General features: G+C 38.7%; 1 protein-coding gene across 1 annotated transcript in view; it reads left to right on the top strand.

The window, feature by feature from the left end:
- Nucleotides 1-17596, top strand: part of SNCAIP (synuclein, alpha interacting protein) — a 153006-nt gene that overhangs the window by 119178 nt on the left and 16232 nt on the right. The window contains exons 8-10 of the mRNA XM_011987782.1: nucleotides 1172-1285; nucleotides 10129-10254; nucleotides 14072-14241. Of these exons, the coding sequence (XP_011843172.1) occupies nucleotides 1172-1285; nucleotides 10129-10254; nucleotides 14072-14241 (410 nt within the window). The remainder of the gene's footprint in view (nucleotides 1-1171; nucleotides 1286-10128; nucleotides 10255-14071; nucleotides 14242-17596) is intronic.

Genomic DNA, 17596 nt, shown 5'->3' with positions numbered 1-17596 from the left:
CTTTTTTTCTGCCTACTTTTACTTGACCCTAAAGGTCAAGAGGGTTGGTTTCCTTAAAAATGTAAAAGTTGAGAATATTTTACTTTCTGTGTCCATAGTTATATTATTTGTATATGATAAAAGATAATTTCCCTTTTTAAAATTGTTTAGTATTTTACTAATTAAGATATTTACCACATCCCTTAATGAAATTTTTAATTTCAAATATGAGTTTACTGATTTTTCATTAACAAATATGATTATTTGAGGATTGGAAAACAGTTGTGCATCTTATGAAGCTTAATCTAAGAATACTGATTAACTAACCATACCATGTGTTGGCTTAGTTTTGAAACAACTAGAATGCTCATATGATGCTGGTGGTGATGTCAAGTGGGCAATCACTTTAGAAACTAGTTTGATGGCTTTTTTTTAAGTCAAATATACAGCTACCATATGACTCAAAAATTCCATTATTTACCCAGGAGAAATAAAAGCATGTATTCACAAAAAATATTCATAGCAACTTTATTAATAATATCCCGTAAGTCGAAACAATCCACATGTCTATCGATAAGTTATTGGATAAATAAATTGTGGTATAATTCTACAATGAAATGCTTCTCAGCAAGAGAAAAGGAATAAATTACTGATACAAGCAGTAGCTTGAATGAGTCCCAAAGGCCTGCTATGTAAAAGAAGCCAGACACAAGAGTACATACACTAATCTATTGTGACAGAAATCTTATCAGTTGTCTAGGACGAAGGTGAGGAGGGTGAGAACCAAAGAATAACCAAAGAGTACTAGAACACTTCTAGGGGTAATGGAAATGTTCTTTGTCTTGATTGAAGTTATAGTTACAGGAGTATACATATTTGTCAAAATACATCAAACTATATACTTTAAAAGATTATGTTTTATAGTATACAAATATACCTTACTAAAGTGAATTTAAAATAACTGATTACAATTATGAAAATGAACTTAAATAAAAATTCTGCAATTGATTTCGAGCCAAATCCACAGATGAGGAATGTAATAAGTGATATCTTTATATCATAAATATATTAAGCCAGATATAAATGCCAAAATTTATATGATTTCTTTCCTTGATAAAATTACCATCTTCAATGTGTTTTTCAAACCTGAATTACCTTGAATTTCCATCTCTCTTTCTTTTTTAAAACCTAGAATGGTCAATTGGAGTGCGTACGCTGGATGGTGAGTGAAACAGAAGCCATCGCAGAACTGAGTTGTTCTAAGGATTTTCCAAGCCTTATTCATTACGCAGGTTGCTATGGCCAGGTATGAAGTTTTTTAAGTATCTTGCCTTTGTGAACCATATAATCTTCCTACTTTTTTATTATTAGTCCATCAAAATCCAAACGTAAGAAATCATAGAAAATGTATCCAAAGGTATATAACCAATGATATTTGTTGTTGTTTTCTTTTTAATGAAAAAAAAGTTTACAACAGCCTAAATAAATACTCTATGACAGATGATGGATAATGAAGCTGCAGCCATTGATGACATTTTATGGGAAAATGTTCATTATATAGTACTAAACAAATATGTATGATATAAAACTGGTCCTATAATTTAGCACCAACTTTGAATTTTGGAGATAAAGAGAAATAGAAAATAATACTAAAAAGAAATATATCACAACATGTTTATAGTAGTTATCACTCAGAGGAGAAGTACAAGTGGCTTCGATTTTCTATTTTTTTAAATTTTTCAGTATTTTCCAAATTTTTTACAATAAACACATTTAACATTTATCAAAAGGAACAATGATACATTTCTTGAACCCAAAGTTAAAAGGAAAATCTTTATAAGATATTAATCAAGGCAGTCTCACTCAATTAAAGATGAATAAGCACACTAACTAGATGGCTCTCCATTGCAATCAATTTTCGCATTAGGAAATCCCAACATTAATTTGTGTACACAGATCACAATCCAGTGTTTGCAGTTAAAAAGAAAAATTACTACCTCCCTTTGGAGAATGTGACTGTGAATTATCTGTTTTAAAAATTGGAACCACAAAATACCAATCTCAGTCTTAAAAATAATAGTACTGTGTTAAAATAGATTTAAATGTATTTGTGGCAAAGAAAATTGCTTCTCATGCATTTAACTGTATTCCCTTTGGCTTCATAAACTTTCCCAGTAGAAGTAAACTGTGGCATTGTCAACAAGAGATTATGCTTTTTCAAGTATGACAATCTCAAGTTCAAAAAGTAGACAACACTATTACCGTAGTCTTTCTTTAGCTGGAGTCATGCTTAGGGATAGTTTATTTTGTGCCGTGGTAACTTCTACTAACGTGTGTGTGTGTGTGTGTGTGTGTGTGTGTGTGTGTAATATATATTACATAAAAACATGTTTTTATATGTTATATATACACATGTAAAATGTTTCCTATGTGTGCCAGGCACCATGCCATTGGATTTTGTGTACGTTATCTAATTTATTCCTCAAAACAACCCTGTGAGAGCTTGTTGTGTTTATCCCCATTCCACAGATGAGGAGTCTGAAGAAAGAGAGTTACATGACTTGCACATGGTCTAATGGCTAGTAAGAGCAAAGACTAGATTTCAACTCAGGTTCTCTCACTTCAGGGCCAGATCCTGTTTTGTCCCCATTTGTATAGAAAATGTATGCAAATTGTTTGCAGAGGCACTGATACAGCTGAAGAAGACTTTTTTCTGCAGTTTTATCTAACAATACATTATAATATTTGGAGTACTTCAAACTACTCACTGAAGAAATTTGCAACTGTACCAAATTTATGAAATGGAGAAAGGAGCAGGCCCAACATTAAAATTTGTAAAAGTCACTGTCTTTGAAATATTATACTTTGTGTTCTTTGTGCATTGTACTCCCTAGTTCCCATCCACAGTGTCCTGAAAACAATGATTAGTGGTTAATAAGGCATGATGTAAGGATGCCATTTTTTGCTTATGCAGATGCTCCCCAACTTAAAATGGTTCAGCTTACGATTTTTCGACTTTACAGTGGTGTGAAAGAGCTATACAGTCAGTAGAAACCATACGTCAGGTTTGAATTTTGATCATTTCCCAGGTTAGTGATATACAGTATGATACTCTTGTGATGCTAGGCCATGGCAGCCACGCTCCCAATAGCCACGTGATCACAAGGGTAAACAACCAATACCCTACAGTGTATTAAATGTATTTTCTACTTAACAATATTTTCAACTTAGGATGGGTTTATCGGGTCATAACCCCATTGTAAGTCAAAGAACATCTATACTGGCAAAGAAGAGAATAGGATTTTCAAATGATCAGAAGAATTGGATCAATACTCATCTTCCTAATCATTTTGAGTCTAAAACAGAGTTTTATTTAATTGCGTGAAGAGTTATTTCATGTCCCTGATTTCATTTGCTTATATTAAAACCTAAAAAGGAATTTTAAGTATCAGTGGAAAGGCTGCCTACACTTTTGGTAGAGCTTGCCAAAGAAAAGGAGGAAAGAATTACATGGCCTTTCTGAGACTCTAAGTAAATAATTGGGCATTCGGCGTTCTTTGTCTTGGGAAATGTTGATTATATATGCCAGTTTCTTTATTCAGCTCTCACAGCAGGTTTCTCATAATTTTGAAGCTATTGGGACTGAACAAAATAAAGTGCCCTTTTTCTGGGACTGGTTGGGTCACAGTGTGACTTACTTGGTGGGACTAGAGGAAAATATGGAAATTGGTGACCTGTTTGAAGAGCTGTGTCAAACGTTTGCTTCACGATAGTATCAATACTCAGGTTGTTATTTCAAGATGATATGCATTTTTTATGACCTAAAGTACAGCTCTGAGGGGGGCAGTCCAGCAGTGCCCTTAGGAGATCATTCTTACCCAACTGAAAAATGTAGAAGCCCATTAGAACTGCAAATGCTGTCCAGCCATCCTACATCCGCCACAGCCACTTATGTAACAGATAACCTGTGGAGATGCTGAACTTGGAACCATTACAAGCCTAATATTTTCACAAGGAAGACTGTTATTGAACAGTTTTCTAATGGATTCAGCACATGCAAGTTTTTCTACATCCAGCAGGCATTTGAGTGTGTCCCGGCTTTGTTTCTTCAGTAAATGCCCCTGGAAAGGATAGCACAGAGGAAAATTCCTCTCTTGGTTTATTTTACTTGCTCTCTGCCCTTCATATAGATTCCTAAAGAATGGGCTCCACGTGACTCCCAATTTGTGTCCTTTTTCTTGTAAAAATTACCTTTAAAGACTCTAGTACCGCAGGGTAGCCAACAGTTTTTAGTGGTCTCCTGGAGTGATAGATCCCTGGGTGATAGGAATTGATTTTCTTCATCTTGACACATGAAGTCTCAGAGGGTGCAATTATTTCATTGCCTGACTGTACCTAGCAGAACTAGCCACAGGGAATGTGAAGGTGGAAGCCTCAGGGACACCCAAGAAACAAGCAGGGAGTGTCCTCAGATAGGCCTGCTTTGCTGGCCCTTGAGGAAGATGTTGCTGGCAAAACAATTGAGATGGAATTATCTCAATTCAAAGCTACTGCCTGTGTAACTTGGGCTGTTTTATTCAAACGTGAAGGTTCCGGTTTTCTCTTCTAGGCTCTTCCAGCACAGCTTCCTGCCCTCCACTGCTTGGGAGCCTCTGCCTACTCTGCGTTGGTCATTAGTCTAGTGGATTCTATATTACTTTCAACATCAAACTTGTGATTCCTTTTGTTTCTGAATCATTCATGTGACTTTTAGTCAGGAGATTCTTCCACAGAAACAATCTGCATCATGGTATTGAACATTTACTAAGAGCACCTTTGCCTACACTGTATTTATTATTCTGTACTTTAAATGTTTGCCCTAATCAGATTTTTTTTTAAGGGCACTTTTTGAAAAAAGAAAAGGCTCAGCAGTTCTTGCAAATGGTCATGAGCAGTGGTAGACATGCTGGTGATGGGGGTGTTCCCACAGGCTATGTTACTGTTGTTTTTCCACAATTTACTTTAAAAAGGAAAAATACTCCCCTGCCTTTATTGTTTTACTGTCATAGGGAAGTAAGTCGACAGTACTGAAAATGCTGCAATTGCAGATGAAAGCAAAATAGAAAAGTCTTTGATTAGCACTCATGCATCTGCTCTCCAAGTTCTGATCTTGACAAAGCATAACTGACAAGGAGCCCCACAAACCCACAGACTTGACAGGCAGTTAACTCTGATTTCTTTGACTCAAGGGGCACAAAGGGAGCACGTCCTTTACAGAGTCAGGGGTCATAAGGGAATGTGCAATTGTGGATATCCATACTCAAAAGACAGAAAACAGAGTCATGAAGAACATTGGTTCATATGGCAAACTCTCCATTGTCATCGTAACCTTACCACTTATACTAGTTCAATGGGTTAGATATTTTAGTTGTTTCTTTTGTGTTTTTTTTTAAGAGAGAAAATAAAAGAATAGACCTCCCTGGACCTCAGTTTCTTCATCTATAAAGCGGAAATAATAGAATCTTCCTCACAGTGTTAATCTGAGGACTAAGTGAGAAAAGCCACATTGCCCAATCCATACTAGGCACTAGATGAATGTCGGCTGTTATGACTATTGAATGTCCTCCAACTTATTGTTTTTATCCCTATCAGTATTATTTAGTTTACTTATTTTACCATTAGTAATGTATAGGAGAAACTTGCAAAGGAATTATTAAGGCCATAACTTATTTAATCAATTCTTAGATGGACTTTATTTCACATTTACCATCTTTTGATTCTACGTATATGTTACAATACATGATATTATAAAATTATTGCTGACCTTTATTTTTTACATTTTTACATCTCAAAAACTGGAATAAATCTTGTAATTGATGGCATATTAGATTTGATAATCTATGATCACAAAGCTAACTCCTTTAAAACATGGATTGCCACACACTATAGAGATTTTATTGATACCAGCAATAAACCTGTGACATACTTCTCAAGTACATTTTTTATTAGAATTTGTCCAGCAAATCTCATAAATCACATGAGATAATTGCCTCTTTAAACAACTTGCATTGCCCTTAGGAACACATAAAATACAACATTACAACAGGTTAGCAAAACAGCAGAAAATCCCCAGAAGAGGAAACTGCTGAGGAAAATTACATGAGAGGAGTTTTCAGTCAGTAGATGAAGGTTGAATGGATAGATGGATATGTGGGTGGACGATGAAATGTAAGTTGGAGAGGCATTCTGGGAAACAAATGATACAGAAATCTTCATCCATGTGACTTCATTAGATATTCTCTGAAAGCAATACTTACGGGAAAATGGAGGTCTGAAGTTACATCCATCCTTTAACATCTCCTGCATGTACATACACAGAGAGAACACACACTGAAGGGCTAAGAGGGGAGGGGGACACCATTACAAATGTATCTAATACACATTCACATTAACAAGCACCCTCTTAGCTGGAGAAAATAGCCATATTTGTTTTGCCCTTTTTAGGAGGTATTTTCAGATAGTCACTTTGAATTGTAGAACTGTGCATCTCCACAGGCATGGTCCCCAGAATCAGGGCAGGATTTGTCTGTGAGCAGATATTAAATATGCTTTTACCAAAACCAGAGACTCTAGCCATCTCCATGTTCCCCTCAAAAACCCTAAATTGTTTGTTGCTAGAAGACAAGGTATATAGTCAACCCATCATTTGGGGGAGTACTTCTCTGCATCGTATAATGGAAGATTTTGGTTTCCATATCATATCTCAGTGGATGGGCCAATTGCACTTCTTATTTTAAATTCTTATGCTTATTCTTAAATTGTCCAACATAAAACCCAAGACTGGATTGGAGGTGATTGGAGGTGCTAGGCAAAACCTGTCTTGTTCTGAACAATCAAATAATGGTTCTTTCTTTATGTAAGTCTTACATGTTGAATTGGTTAGAATCTTTCATTGTAAGGAAGAAGAGTTATCCATGCCTTCATAAGAAGAGAAGTCAGGCTATTGTAGCAATATAGGTTGAACCTGACTTGGAGACCCCTCAGGGGCCAAAGTAACTTTTGGCTCACACAGACCATATATGTCTTGTTCTCCCAGATTATCAAGTCCCTGAAAAGTCCAAGGTCTTAAACTCTCCCCCAGATTTCCACAATGGGAACATTCCCACTCTTATGAAGTGCAGTATTCCATTGCCTATAACCCCACTACTAAAACTAAAGCACTGTGATTTTAATAAAGGGCATGTTTTGTGCATGTGGAATAGACATACCCACCATAACATTGGGGCCTGAAAATATGGAATTACATCTAACAAGAAGATACATGTAAAACACTTCTCAATATCTTGAACTCCTCTGAGCTTTACTTGCTGAAGAAAGAAGTCTCTAGAATATCAAGGAATATAGCAGGTCCTTAAATTAACCTGATTTCTTTAAACATCATCTTCTTATAATGTTGATGAGAAGAAAAAGACAGTTCCCAGCCAGGGCCACTGTCTCTGTGGAGTTTGCTCATTCTCCACATTTCTGCGTGGGTTTTCTCCTGGTACTCCAGTTTCTCCTCACGTCCCAAAGATGTGCACGTTAGGTGAATTGGTGTGTCTCAGTTGTCCTAGCGTGAGGGAATGTGTGTGGGTGTGAGTGCACCCTGTGTTAGGATGGTGTCCTGTCCAGGAATAGTTCCCGCCTTGTGTTCTGAACTGCCAGGATGGACTCCAGCCACCCAAACCATGAACTGGAATGATCAGATAAATAATTATCTTACTTGTTTGTATTAGTCTTTCTTAAATGTATGTATAGCTCATATTTATTTCAGTGTTTCACTTTAGAAGTTTTTGGTCTTTATTTAGAAGTTTGGTGCTGTTTTTGTGACCAGAAATATGTCATAGGAACTAAAATGGTAAAATTAGTTTCATTATACTTCATTTTGCTTAAAGTCGCAATTTCCAAGAACTTATCCATGCCATCACATGAGGACTTGCTGTATATCATTATCCTCTCCCTCAGTTTTCTGACTTATAAAATAAGGCTTTTTGAATTGGATGATTCTTTAAAATCTCTCCCCTCCACATGTTTAGGAGTACGTGATTTACTATCATGAAGCAAACCAAATCATAAGTTTGAGAATGACCCATTGAAGAGAATTTCTTCTGCCCATGTAGGGCCATCTTTTTCACTGATAGAGGTACCTTAGCCTGTCCTCTTGCAGGCTCCATGTCTAGGCCATTAACCTCAACCAGCTGATTATGTATTTTATCCTGAGATACTTCCATTCATCCAGATATTTAAGGAGTTAAGATCGTATGGTATAATCATCTATGTCCAATTAAAAGTAATCCAGGGCCGGGCACGGTGGCTCACGCCTACAATCCCAGCACTTTGGGAGGCCGAGGCAGGCGGATCGCGAGGTCAGGAGATCGAGACCACGGTGAAACCCCATCTCTACTAAAAATACAAAAAATCAGCCAGGTGCGGTGGCGGGCGCCTGTAGTCCCAGCTACTCGGGAGGCTGAGGCAGGAGAATGGTGGGAACCGAGGAGGTGGAGCTTGCAGTGAGCCGAGATCGCGCCACTATACTCCAGCCTCGGCGACAGAGCGAGACTCCATCTCAAAAAAAAAAAAGTAATCCCGTATTTTTCCCCTACCTAATTAGAAAAAACAAAGGAACCGCTTTTACCTTATGCAAATGAAACATCACCTGCTCTGGTCCAAACATTAGCTCCAATTTTCTCTAGGTTTGCCTTTGAAGAAGAGGGCTAAGCATAGCAGCATATCCTTATCTAACTTCTAACTCCCGGCCGTAGCTCCAGGCTCTGCTTCTATCTCATTCTCTAGGGACCCTTGAGGGTTTCAGTTCCCACAAGGCCTGTGTGCTTTTGCAGTTAACACTCACCCTGTTTTCTGGGATGCCTTCTTAGAAGGTTGTAGACATAGATTACATTGTTCTCATCATGCTCTTTAGGGGTCTTACTCCCTGGGGCTCATTTAGAAAAAGTATGGTGCAAATGTTCAGTCTGTCCCTGATGTCAAGATACCTTCATAAACAGCGCCCTGTTCCCCCACATAAGGAGTGAAACATTAAAGGATTTGGCTGTTTTTATCCCAACATTCCTTTAGCAGATTAGTTGGCATGTTCAGAAGATGAAGGCAAATTTAATCCAGAAAAGTATAAAAGTTCATGACCAGTCCGAGCAAATAACTGGAAAAAAAATCCTTTAAAAGGCTAAGAAGAAAGAAATTCAAGGTTATTTCAAACACATGATCATCTTTTTAAATGTCAAATTCCACCCACTAAACTTCATGCTGTTGTTTTTACCACTCTCATATTTTTTTAACTTTATATTTAATTCTTCTATTTTAAAACAGTGAAATCCCATCCCCCTGCTTTCTCCAAAGGCCAAGCATAACATGAAAATACCACAAAACACTCAGTGGGTAAAATGCAAACAGATTATGACAACACATACTGTGATTGCTCTATGTCTTTGCTTTTGAAAGGTTTGTGTTCCAAGTTTTTGGTTCTCTTCCTTTAACATGAAAGAAGAGAAATCTTTACCTTAAGACACCACCAACACTTGGTCAGAAAATCAAGAGGGTCCTGGTTTTATTTCAATGAATTTATTTTACACTTGGCAACTTAAGGTATTACCTGTTTTTTATAAGCCCATTGATTGCAAGCGGTATGGATTACAAAGGCATGGTTGAAGAATTATAAACTTAAAAGTATAAGCTAGTTCTCAGTAGTTCAAGGTTTTATGGTAACATCTTGAAGCCTACAGGCCGTATAACACAGCAGCAAGAACATTGCCTTGGGAGCCTTGGAATCAAAAGACATGGATTCTAGTTCCAACTTTGGATCTGTCTAGTTGTGTGCCTTGGACGAGGCACTCAATCTTCCTGCAAACCTATTTTCCCATCTATAGAATAGATAAGTAAAAGAAGAGCACTCCCAAGGGAACTTCCTGCTCTTAAAATTCTCTATGTCATCCTCTTTCATTCATCTCAGTCAGAGATTCAAGGATTTTCAATTCACATCTGAATGAGAATTTTCTCTTGCTATGGTAAACTTGGTTTTACCCAAGCTTCACAAATTAGAGTATTGTTTTCCTCTGTCTTTTTATCTGACTTCTCTGCAAGATATTACATGAATTCCAACTGTCTTTGTGTTTATAGGAAAAGATTCTTCTATGGCTTCTTCAGTTTATGCAAGAACAGGGCATCTCGTTGGATGAAGTAGACCAGGATGGCAACAGCGCTGTTCACGTAGCCTCACAGCATGGCTACCTTGGATGCATACAGGTACACAGGCCCTGCTATTTTGCAAAGAGAATTGAGTATATCAAATATTAAACAAAACATTAAAATTCTGTTCACTAGGAGAATGTCTGAATTAATTCACCTTTTGTATGGTCATAGACAATAAGGAATTATTTTGAGAAGTCCACACAAATGTAGGCATAAATATCCCTAAGAGTTTCTCTTTCAGTGTCCCAGAGTGTTGAAAAGGACTTTTCCTGCTGCCATATCACTGCTCTAAAACCCCAGTGCTGAGGACAATAGACATTAAATTTCCCCGTGTTCTCAAGGCACCAGAGAAACCATTACCAGGCAGACATCTCTGTCTTTCACGTGGCAGGCTGCTTTTCCACTCACTAGTAAATTTCATCCTTCCAGGTATTTGAAGAATAAGACGGATTTTTCAGGAATGGATTAGAATTCTTTGTGGTAGGGAGTTGTAGACTAGAGAGACAATGCTGTGGTTCCCCCTTTCTCTGTAGTAGGACTGAGCTTCTCAAATGCATTCAAAAAGTCCAGAATTGGTGGGAGTGGATTCAGATATTGATCCTCTCAGCCCTTGGGCAGGCCACCTAGGGCATTGATTGCCCAACCACTGCACCCAACAGTGTCAAGTAGCCTTATCTTTTTACCCTAACTTACCTTCTAAATATTGTCATGTTCATTGTGTACAATGATGTCAAAAAGTTAGGGAGCTGAGCCACAGGAGAGGGGAAGGAGTCTCGTCCCCCTGCCCCGAGTCACATGAAGTGTGCCCCAAGGAAGCTCCCTAGAGAGTGTGGGATTCCTATGGGAAGAAGAGATGGCATCTCATCCCTCAGCTGAATGCAGAGCTGCATGAAGCTGGGCCAAACCTGGAGCTGCCGTCCAAGTAGTGCATGGCAGGAAAGCCCACCAGGGGTCTGTCTCCAGGTGTCTGGAGTATATGTGAACATAAGACCCAATAGATCTTTCCACCTAGAAAATGTTGAACGCCCTCAGTGACAGAGCAAAAAGAGGGGATAGCTGAAGGAGGAGTAGCAGGTGGAAGAGGCATGACAATGTGAGGAAAGGAAAGGCTTTGAATTGGAAACAAAGTCAAAGTTTAGACTTGGTCTAGAATATTATTTACAGACATAAATCATTATTACCAGAATCAGATCAATTATACCATTATTATCATTGAAAGTGACCCAAAATATGTGAATTTATTCCCATATCTATATGATATATAGGATAGGGAAATTGACAACATATAGTTGAAGGTCATGATTAGAGACAAGACTTTTACCTCATCAAGTTCATACCGTTGAAAATATGTTGTGTGTATATAACATTTAATACATTTTCTACCTTTAAGAAAGCAGCACTCTTTTGTTTTGTTTTGTTTTGTTTTGTTTTTTTGCTTACACGTGTGTTATTTTCCTATGTTGCAAACTCAGTGTGCTCAGTTATGCAACAGGTACTTACTGAGGCCCTCCTGAGTGCAACATAGATGGTATCCAAAACAGAAAACTGAGAGGTGAGAACTACTTACTCGGGAAGGTAGAGGAGACTTGGGAAATGACAGGAGAATATATGGGGAAAGTATAAATGTAAAAAGCAAGAGATTTATGGAAACAAAAGGCAGAGATAATAGCAGAAATCTCTCTAGAGTGCCTACTCACATGGAACTGCTGTTTGGAGAACTAACTTGATAGGAAATAGTCCAGATAGCTAAAGTTTTTCTATTATTGTTGGCAAAGCATATATCTTCTAATTTAAGGCATCAAGTTTTAAAAAGCGTGATATGAAATTGGAGAGTATAGGAGAGAAATTTAAATTCTTACCAGGTTCTGCAGAAATATTAAAGGAGTAGCATTTTTTGTAAAGGAAATATGATTGAATAACCATTGAAAAATATGCTTTTCTATTTAACAAAACACTCTTATATTTAATAGTCTTGAAACAAACTTTTAATCAGCTAAGAAATGACTAAAGCCAAAGAGAGCCAGCTGAATATCGCTATGTGAGATTTTACTTATTTTTCTTTTTAATATGTGAAGAGAGATAGTCTTTCCTTTTAGAGCATTCATCACTCCACTTACACACAAATGATATTTTTGGCACTGGATATCATGGAAGTGGAAACTTGGATAATCTTGGAAGGGGGTCTGTCCACTGGGTGTGAAATTTAAAGAAAAAAATGATAAGAGACTGAGAGTGAGCAAGGGACCCTATGAGGTGAGGGAGGGGACTGAGTAAGGAAAACAATGGAAAGAAAACTGCAGAGGTCAGGGTCAAAGGGGAGTAATAACACTGTGTGTTTGTATTGCATCTCTTCAAGAGCTCTGAGGGCTCAATACTGACATGGTCTTTGTGACACTCCTGTGAGGTAGGTGGCAATGGCTTTGTGGTGAGTTGACCTTTCATGGTGAGTGATCATAAACCAAAAGGAATATGAAGCTCCTTAATGACCTCCCAGTCTAAGTAGTCTAAAATTTTAAATACTACAACTATTGCTTAGGGGAACATACTGTCTACTACCCAAATTAATCCGGGTTTGCAATCTCATCATAATATTGTCAAAGAATCTATCAGATTGTAGTGGTTGATTAATATTGATGTAATAACTTTTTATGGAATCTAATAATATCACAGTATGGACACAAAACAGTTTGGATGTGGTTTTTTTTTGGAATTATTAATTTCAACCATGCTCCATCAAATTTCTGTCTCACCACAACTAATGGTACCTTGGCCAGATTCCATAACTTTGTCCTTTCTTATGACTCTTAAAATTTACTCCAAGTCACTTTAAAATCTCAGTCTTACTTCTGATTCAAAGCATTCTCCTTCCCACCCAGATTAGACTCAAGATTCAAGGGACTTGGAATGGGAGTGAGACATGCCTTTTTACACACCACTTTAGCTCCTATCCCCTTCTTTCTTCTGGGCTGTAGTGTCAAGGATAAGGAGGAGATATGAAGAGAAAAAGTCCAATGTCTATTTGCTTAACTGGGAAAGGCATGCAACCTCCCTGAAAGTTGTCCCTGCTTCTTTGGCTGGCTGTGGTCACTGATGCCCTCTGTGGCAACCTTCAGATGCTGACTCTCCAGTGAGTGCCATGGGTGGGGTCTTCAGAGGGCCCTCTGGAGCCTTTCCCTCCTCCCCCATACAGTTCTCTCCACCTCTGGGGTACCCTATTGCCAAACGTCGCCAGAGAACCCTCTCCTCATTAACAGGGTGATAAGAAGCTCACACAAAGCTTTCTTCTACAAAGCCTGCTCAATCCACAGACATGCCCTCACCATGGCGCATCATGGGAGGGTGGGGGTTACTTCACAGCCTCCCCACTCTCAGCCACGTCATTTCTCTCCCGTTCTTTTTGTTCCTGATCAGATGGGCTCAGCAACAAATAAACAGGTGTTATTCCAAAACCAATTACCAGAGACCAAATCCAATTACTAGAGCCCAAGCAAATAAGAACAGGTAAGATTCCAGTCTTCCCCTCTTACAGGCATCTCTGACTTTATGAGTGATTCTCTTGGAGCCCAACCATGGCAAGAGGCAGAACTCCCCACCACAAAGACTGTGCTGCATGTCTCATAAAGGAGAGCACACTATGGACAGCCTCCTCCTCTCTTTCCCAGCCCTCTCCTTATGTAGGCTGCAGGTGGGCATTGGTAGTGGTAGAACCGGCTCTGCTACGTCATTATAGACTCTGAAGGGAGGTGTGTGATATCGACTGCTGGAAAATCCCTAGAGGCTTTCTTCATACTATTCAACATTCTGTTACAGTCATTAAAAAATCATGTGTACAGAGATGCCCTGATACACATGTCTCTTCATTTTCTGACAGACCTTGGTTGAATATGGAGCAAATGTCACCATGCAGAACCACGCAGGGGAAAAGCCTTCCCAGAGCGCTGAGCGGCAGGGACACACCATGTGCTCCAGGTACCTGGTGGTGGTGGAGACCTGCATGTCGCTGGCCTCTCAGGTGGTGAAGTTAACCAAGCAGCTAAAGGAGTAAGTGGCCTGTTGGTTGCATGAGAACCAAGTCTAACTCATTATTGTTGTACTTAGGCTTCAGCCCAGTGCTGTGGTGAGCACTCTTCTTTCCAGTTGTACAGGGAATTCCTGCATTCTCCTCTTCTGTTCTTCTTCCATCTGAAGTCCTTACAGCCTGACTTCATGCTGAAGATGCCATCTCTGCAGAGGCAAAATGATGTCTAAACAGTAAAATGTACAGCAAGTTCCCAAAGCAGGGAATTTAAGCCAGTGGGCAAGGAGAGAGAGTCTCTCTTTGTGTTCACACATCAGGGCCAGATTACAGAGCACCGGAAGCACTCACAGGCATCATCTCCAAACTTTTGTCCTTAATATTTGAGGAAATCATAAAGAACATGAGAGAGAGGAAAAGGCTAGAGATGGACCAGTTTCCCAGTTTTCTCAAAAAGAAAAAGATGTAGGGGAAATTACAGATAAATAACTTGGTGACTATCACCAGCAAATTTCCTATAAAAATTAATCAGATGATTCATGAATCCTCAGAATAAAAACTACTGCTCAGTCAGCATGAAGTTACTTAAAATGCTCCATGACTAACTACAGTCAGTTCTTTCCTTGATAAGATTATTAAACTGGTACCAGGGCATGTCTGGATGTCAGGGGAGTATTTCTGGGAGATTGTCATAATATGCTTAGAGAAAGAGGTCCCAGATGAAAGGTCATCAGGTAGGTCTCCGGCAAGTTGAAGGACTAATGAGTTAGCACCTGCCTGAGGGGAACCAAGGTCAGCCCTTGAAAAGCTCACCCATTAAACATAGTTGCCAGATTGGGGAGGGTTTTCTGAAAATCAGTTAGTATTCAAAGTAATGTTGACAGATTAGGAGGGTAAATCTTAAAAATTAAATTTTAGAGGGAAAAGAGTCTTATCTTTAAGTTTTATACACACACACACACACACACACACACACACACACACACATTTTTTTTTCTGAATACAGTTCATTTGAAAAAAGCCTTGGTTGGGTGAAAGACCTCGATTAACTATGATCCATGCAAAAATATGACAAGGCCTTGGACCCTCTGCCTCTTCTCTAAGCTTGGGGAAATCTCCCTTCTCTCTCTTCTTCCACTCTTCTGCTTTCGAGCTACAAGTCTCTGTGGCCCTCTACCCCTCCCCCTGTCAATACTAGAATAATTTCTTTAATGAGTTTATTACTTCTAGAAAAAATAAAATAAAATTTGAAACTTGAAAAAATGGGGTTACTGCCAAGCATCCTTTGCCTAGTTACACAAAACTTCCCCAGGTTAGGTGAGCTAGGTAAACTTCAAGGTCTCAAATCACAGGGAAAATACACACAAATGAATAACTCAGTAAGCTATCTTCCCACAGTGAACACACTGTGCAAATGCCTTTATGAACATGTATAGATATTTCAAAAAACAAGTTCTTAGAAAAGGAATTGCTAGAGCAAAAGGCATACATATTTGAAATGTGGATAGATGTTAACTAATCTTTCCAAAAATGCTATACTAATGTCCACTCCCTCTAGTAAAGTATGGACATATCCGTAAAGAGGAACTTCAAAATGATCCAATGGAGTGTTTTTTCTAAAGGTTCATACTCAGAGAAGGGAACACAAAACATTCTCCTTCTTCTTCATAGCGTGGAATCTACAAAATTTTCATGAGCTACAATCACTGTTTTACTGGTGAACTGCTCAAAGTCAAAGTCTTGGCTGCTTTCTCAGTTGGTGATCCTGGGATAAAGTACACATATGTACTAGTAGACTGTAGTCCTTCAGTTGTCTCCAGAGCAGAATGCTGTGGACAGCTATAGTTGGGCCAATGACAAGATGAACTAAAGGAGGCTACATTGTATGCCCTAGTCTTTTACCTCCTATATATCTCAGTGAAGTTGGCAAAACTAGAAGTGAATGGAGAAATCAACTTGGTACAGCCACAGTACACTGTGCCCTTCGGGCTCCCAGACACCAATAACATAGACAAGGACAGGAGAGAGGATGGAAAACGCTAGTCTTCCCAGTCCAAAATTCTGGGGGAAGATAATCGAGTGCCTTTTCCAACCTTCAGCAACTCCTCAGAGTTAATAAACATAGTTAATACTTAGAAATGGCAACCTTCAGCTCTACTGAAGTGCTAAGCAACAAGTCTAGGTATTACGGGTGTCCCCCTCAAAAAAGTATGTTGGAATGTGACCTTATTTGGAGACAGCACCTTTACAGAAGTTACCAAGTTACAGTGAGTTCATTAGGATGAGTCCTACTTTGACTAGAGTCTTTATAATAGGAGAACATTTAGACACAGACATGCACACGGGGAGAATACCCGTAAACATGAAGGCAGGGATCAGGATGGTGCATCTGCAAGCCAAGGAATGCCAAAGACTGCCAGCAAACCATCAGAAGCTAGGAGAGAAGCAAGGAACAGCTTCTCCTCACAGCGTTCAGAGGGAGCCAGCCTGGCTGACACCATGATCTCAGACTTCCAGCCTCCAGAGCTGTGCGATAATAAACTTCTATTGTCTAAGCCACTCAGTTTGTGGTACTTCCTTACAGCAACCCTATCAAACTAATATAGTGGCCATATGCCCATATATTTTCTTTTCTTCAATTAGAGCTGATGAGTTCTTCCTGAGAGCTTTTATAGAATCCAGAGAGTAATCTTCCTTCTCCATTCATACCTGGGATTCAAGTTGTCAGTCAACCCAATTACCCCAAAATATTTTTCTTGACTGTGTCGTAATTCACTTTAAGACACATAATAAACCCTTTAAAAGCAAACTCTAATCTTTCTTCATCTGTTTTATCCCCTCAATAAATATTTTTCTTAAAAACATGTGACATGCAATACCAGCTGGCAGAGTGGGAAAAGTAGAATGTTTTTATGTATTTTTAGTTTTTATTTTTTTCATTAGACCAGAATCAGCAAATTACAGACTGTGGACCAAATCCAGCCCATCAGCTGTTTTCATAAATAAAATGTTATTGGAACACAGCCACTCACATTCATTTGTCTATCATGTAGGACTGATTTCATGCTGCAAAGGCAGAGCTGAGAAGTTGTGGTACAATTGTATCACAACTGTGTTTAGCTCACAGCCTAAAATATTTACTATTTGGCCCTTTAAGAAAAAGTTTGCTTGCAGGTTCCCACATTAGGCAATTACACATCAGTAGGTGAGTCTGGAAGAATGAATCAGATAAAATGAGTTCACAGACTTCTCTGGTCTTAGTGATGAAATGTTTGGACTAAAACTGACAACTTCTGAGAAAAACAAAGAAAGTGCTTGGGGCTTATATAAGGGTATTAGCAGAATCCCATCTCACAAAATTAGATTTAGGCAGCTAATGGT

Source organism: Mandrillus leucophaeus, unplaced genomic scaffold (assembly GCF_000951045.1).
Source record: "Mandrillus leucophaeus isolate KB7577 unplaced genomic scaffold, Mleu.le_1.0 Scaffold316, whole genome shotgun sequence".
NCBI lineage: Eukaryota > Metazoa > Chordata > Mammalia > Primates > Cercopithecidae > Mandrillus > Mandrillus leucophaeus.
This window is presented reverse-complemented; position numbering and strand designations above follow the sequence as displayed.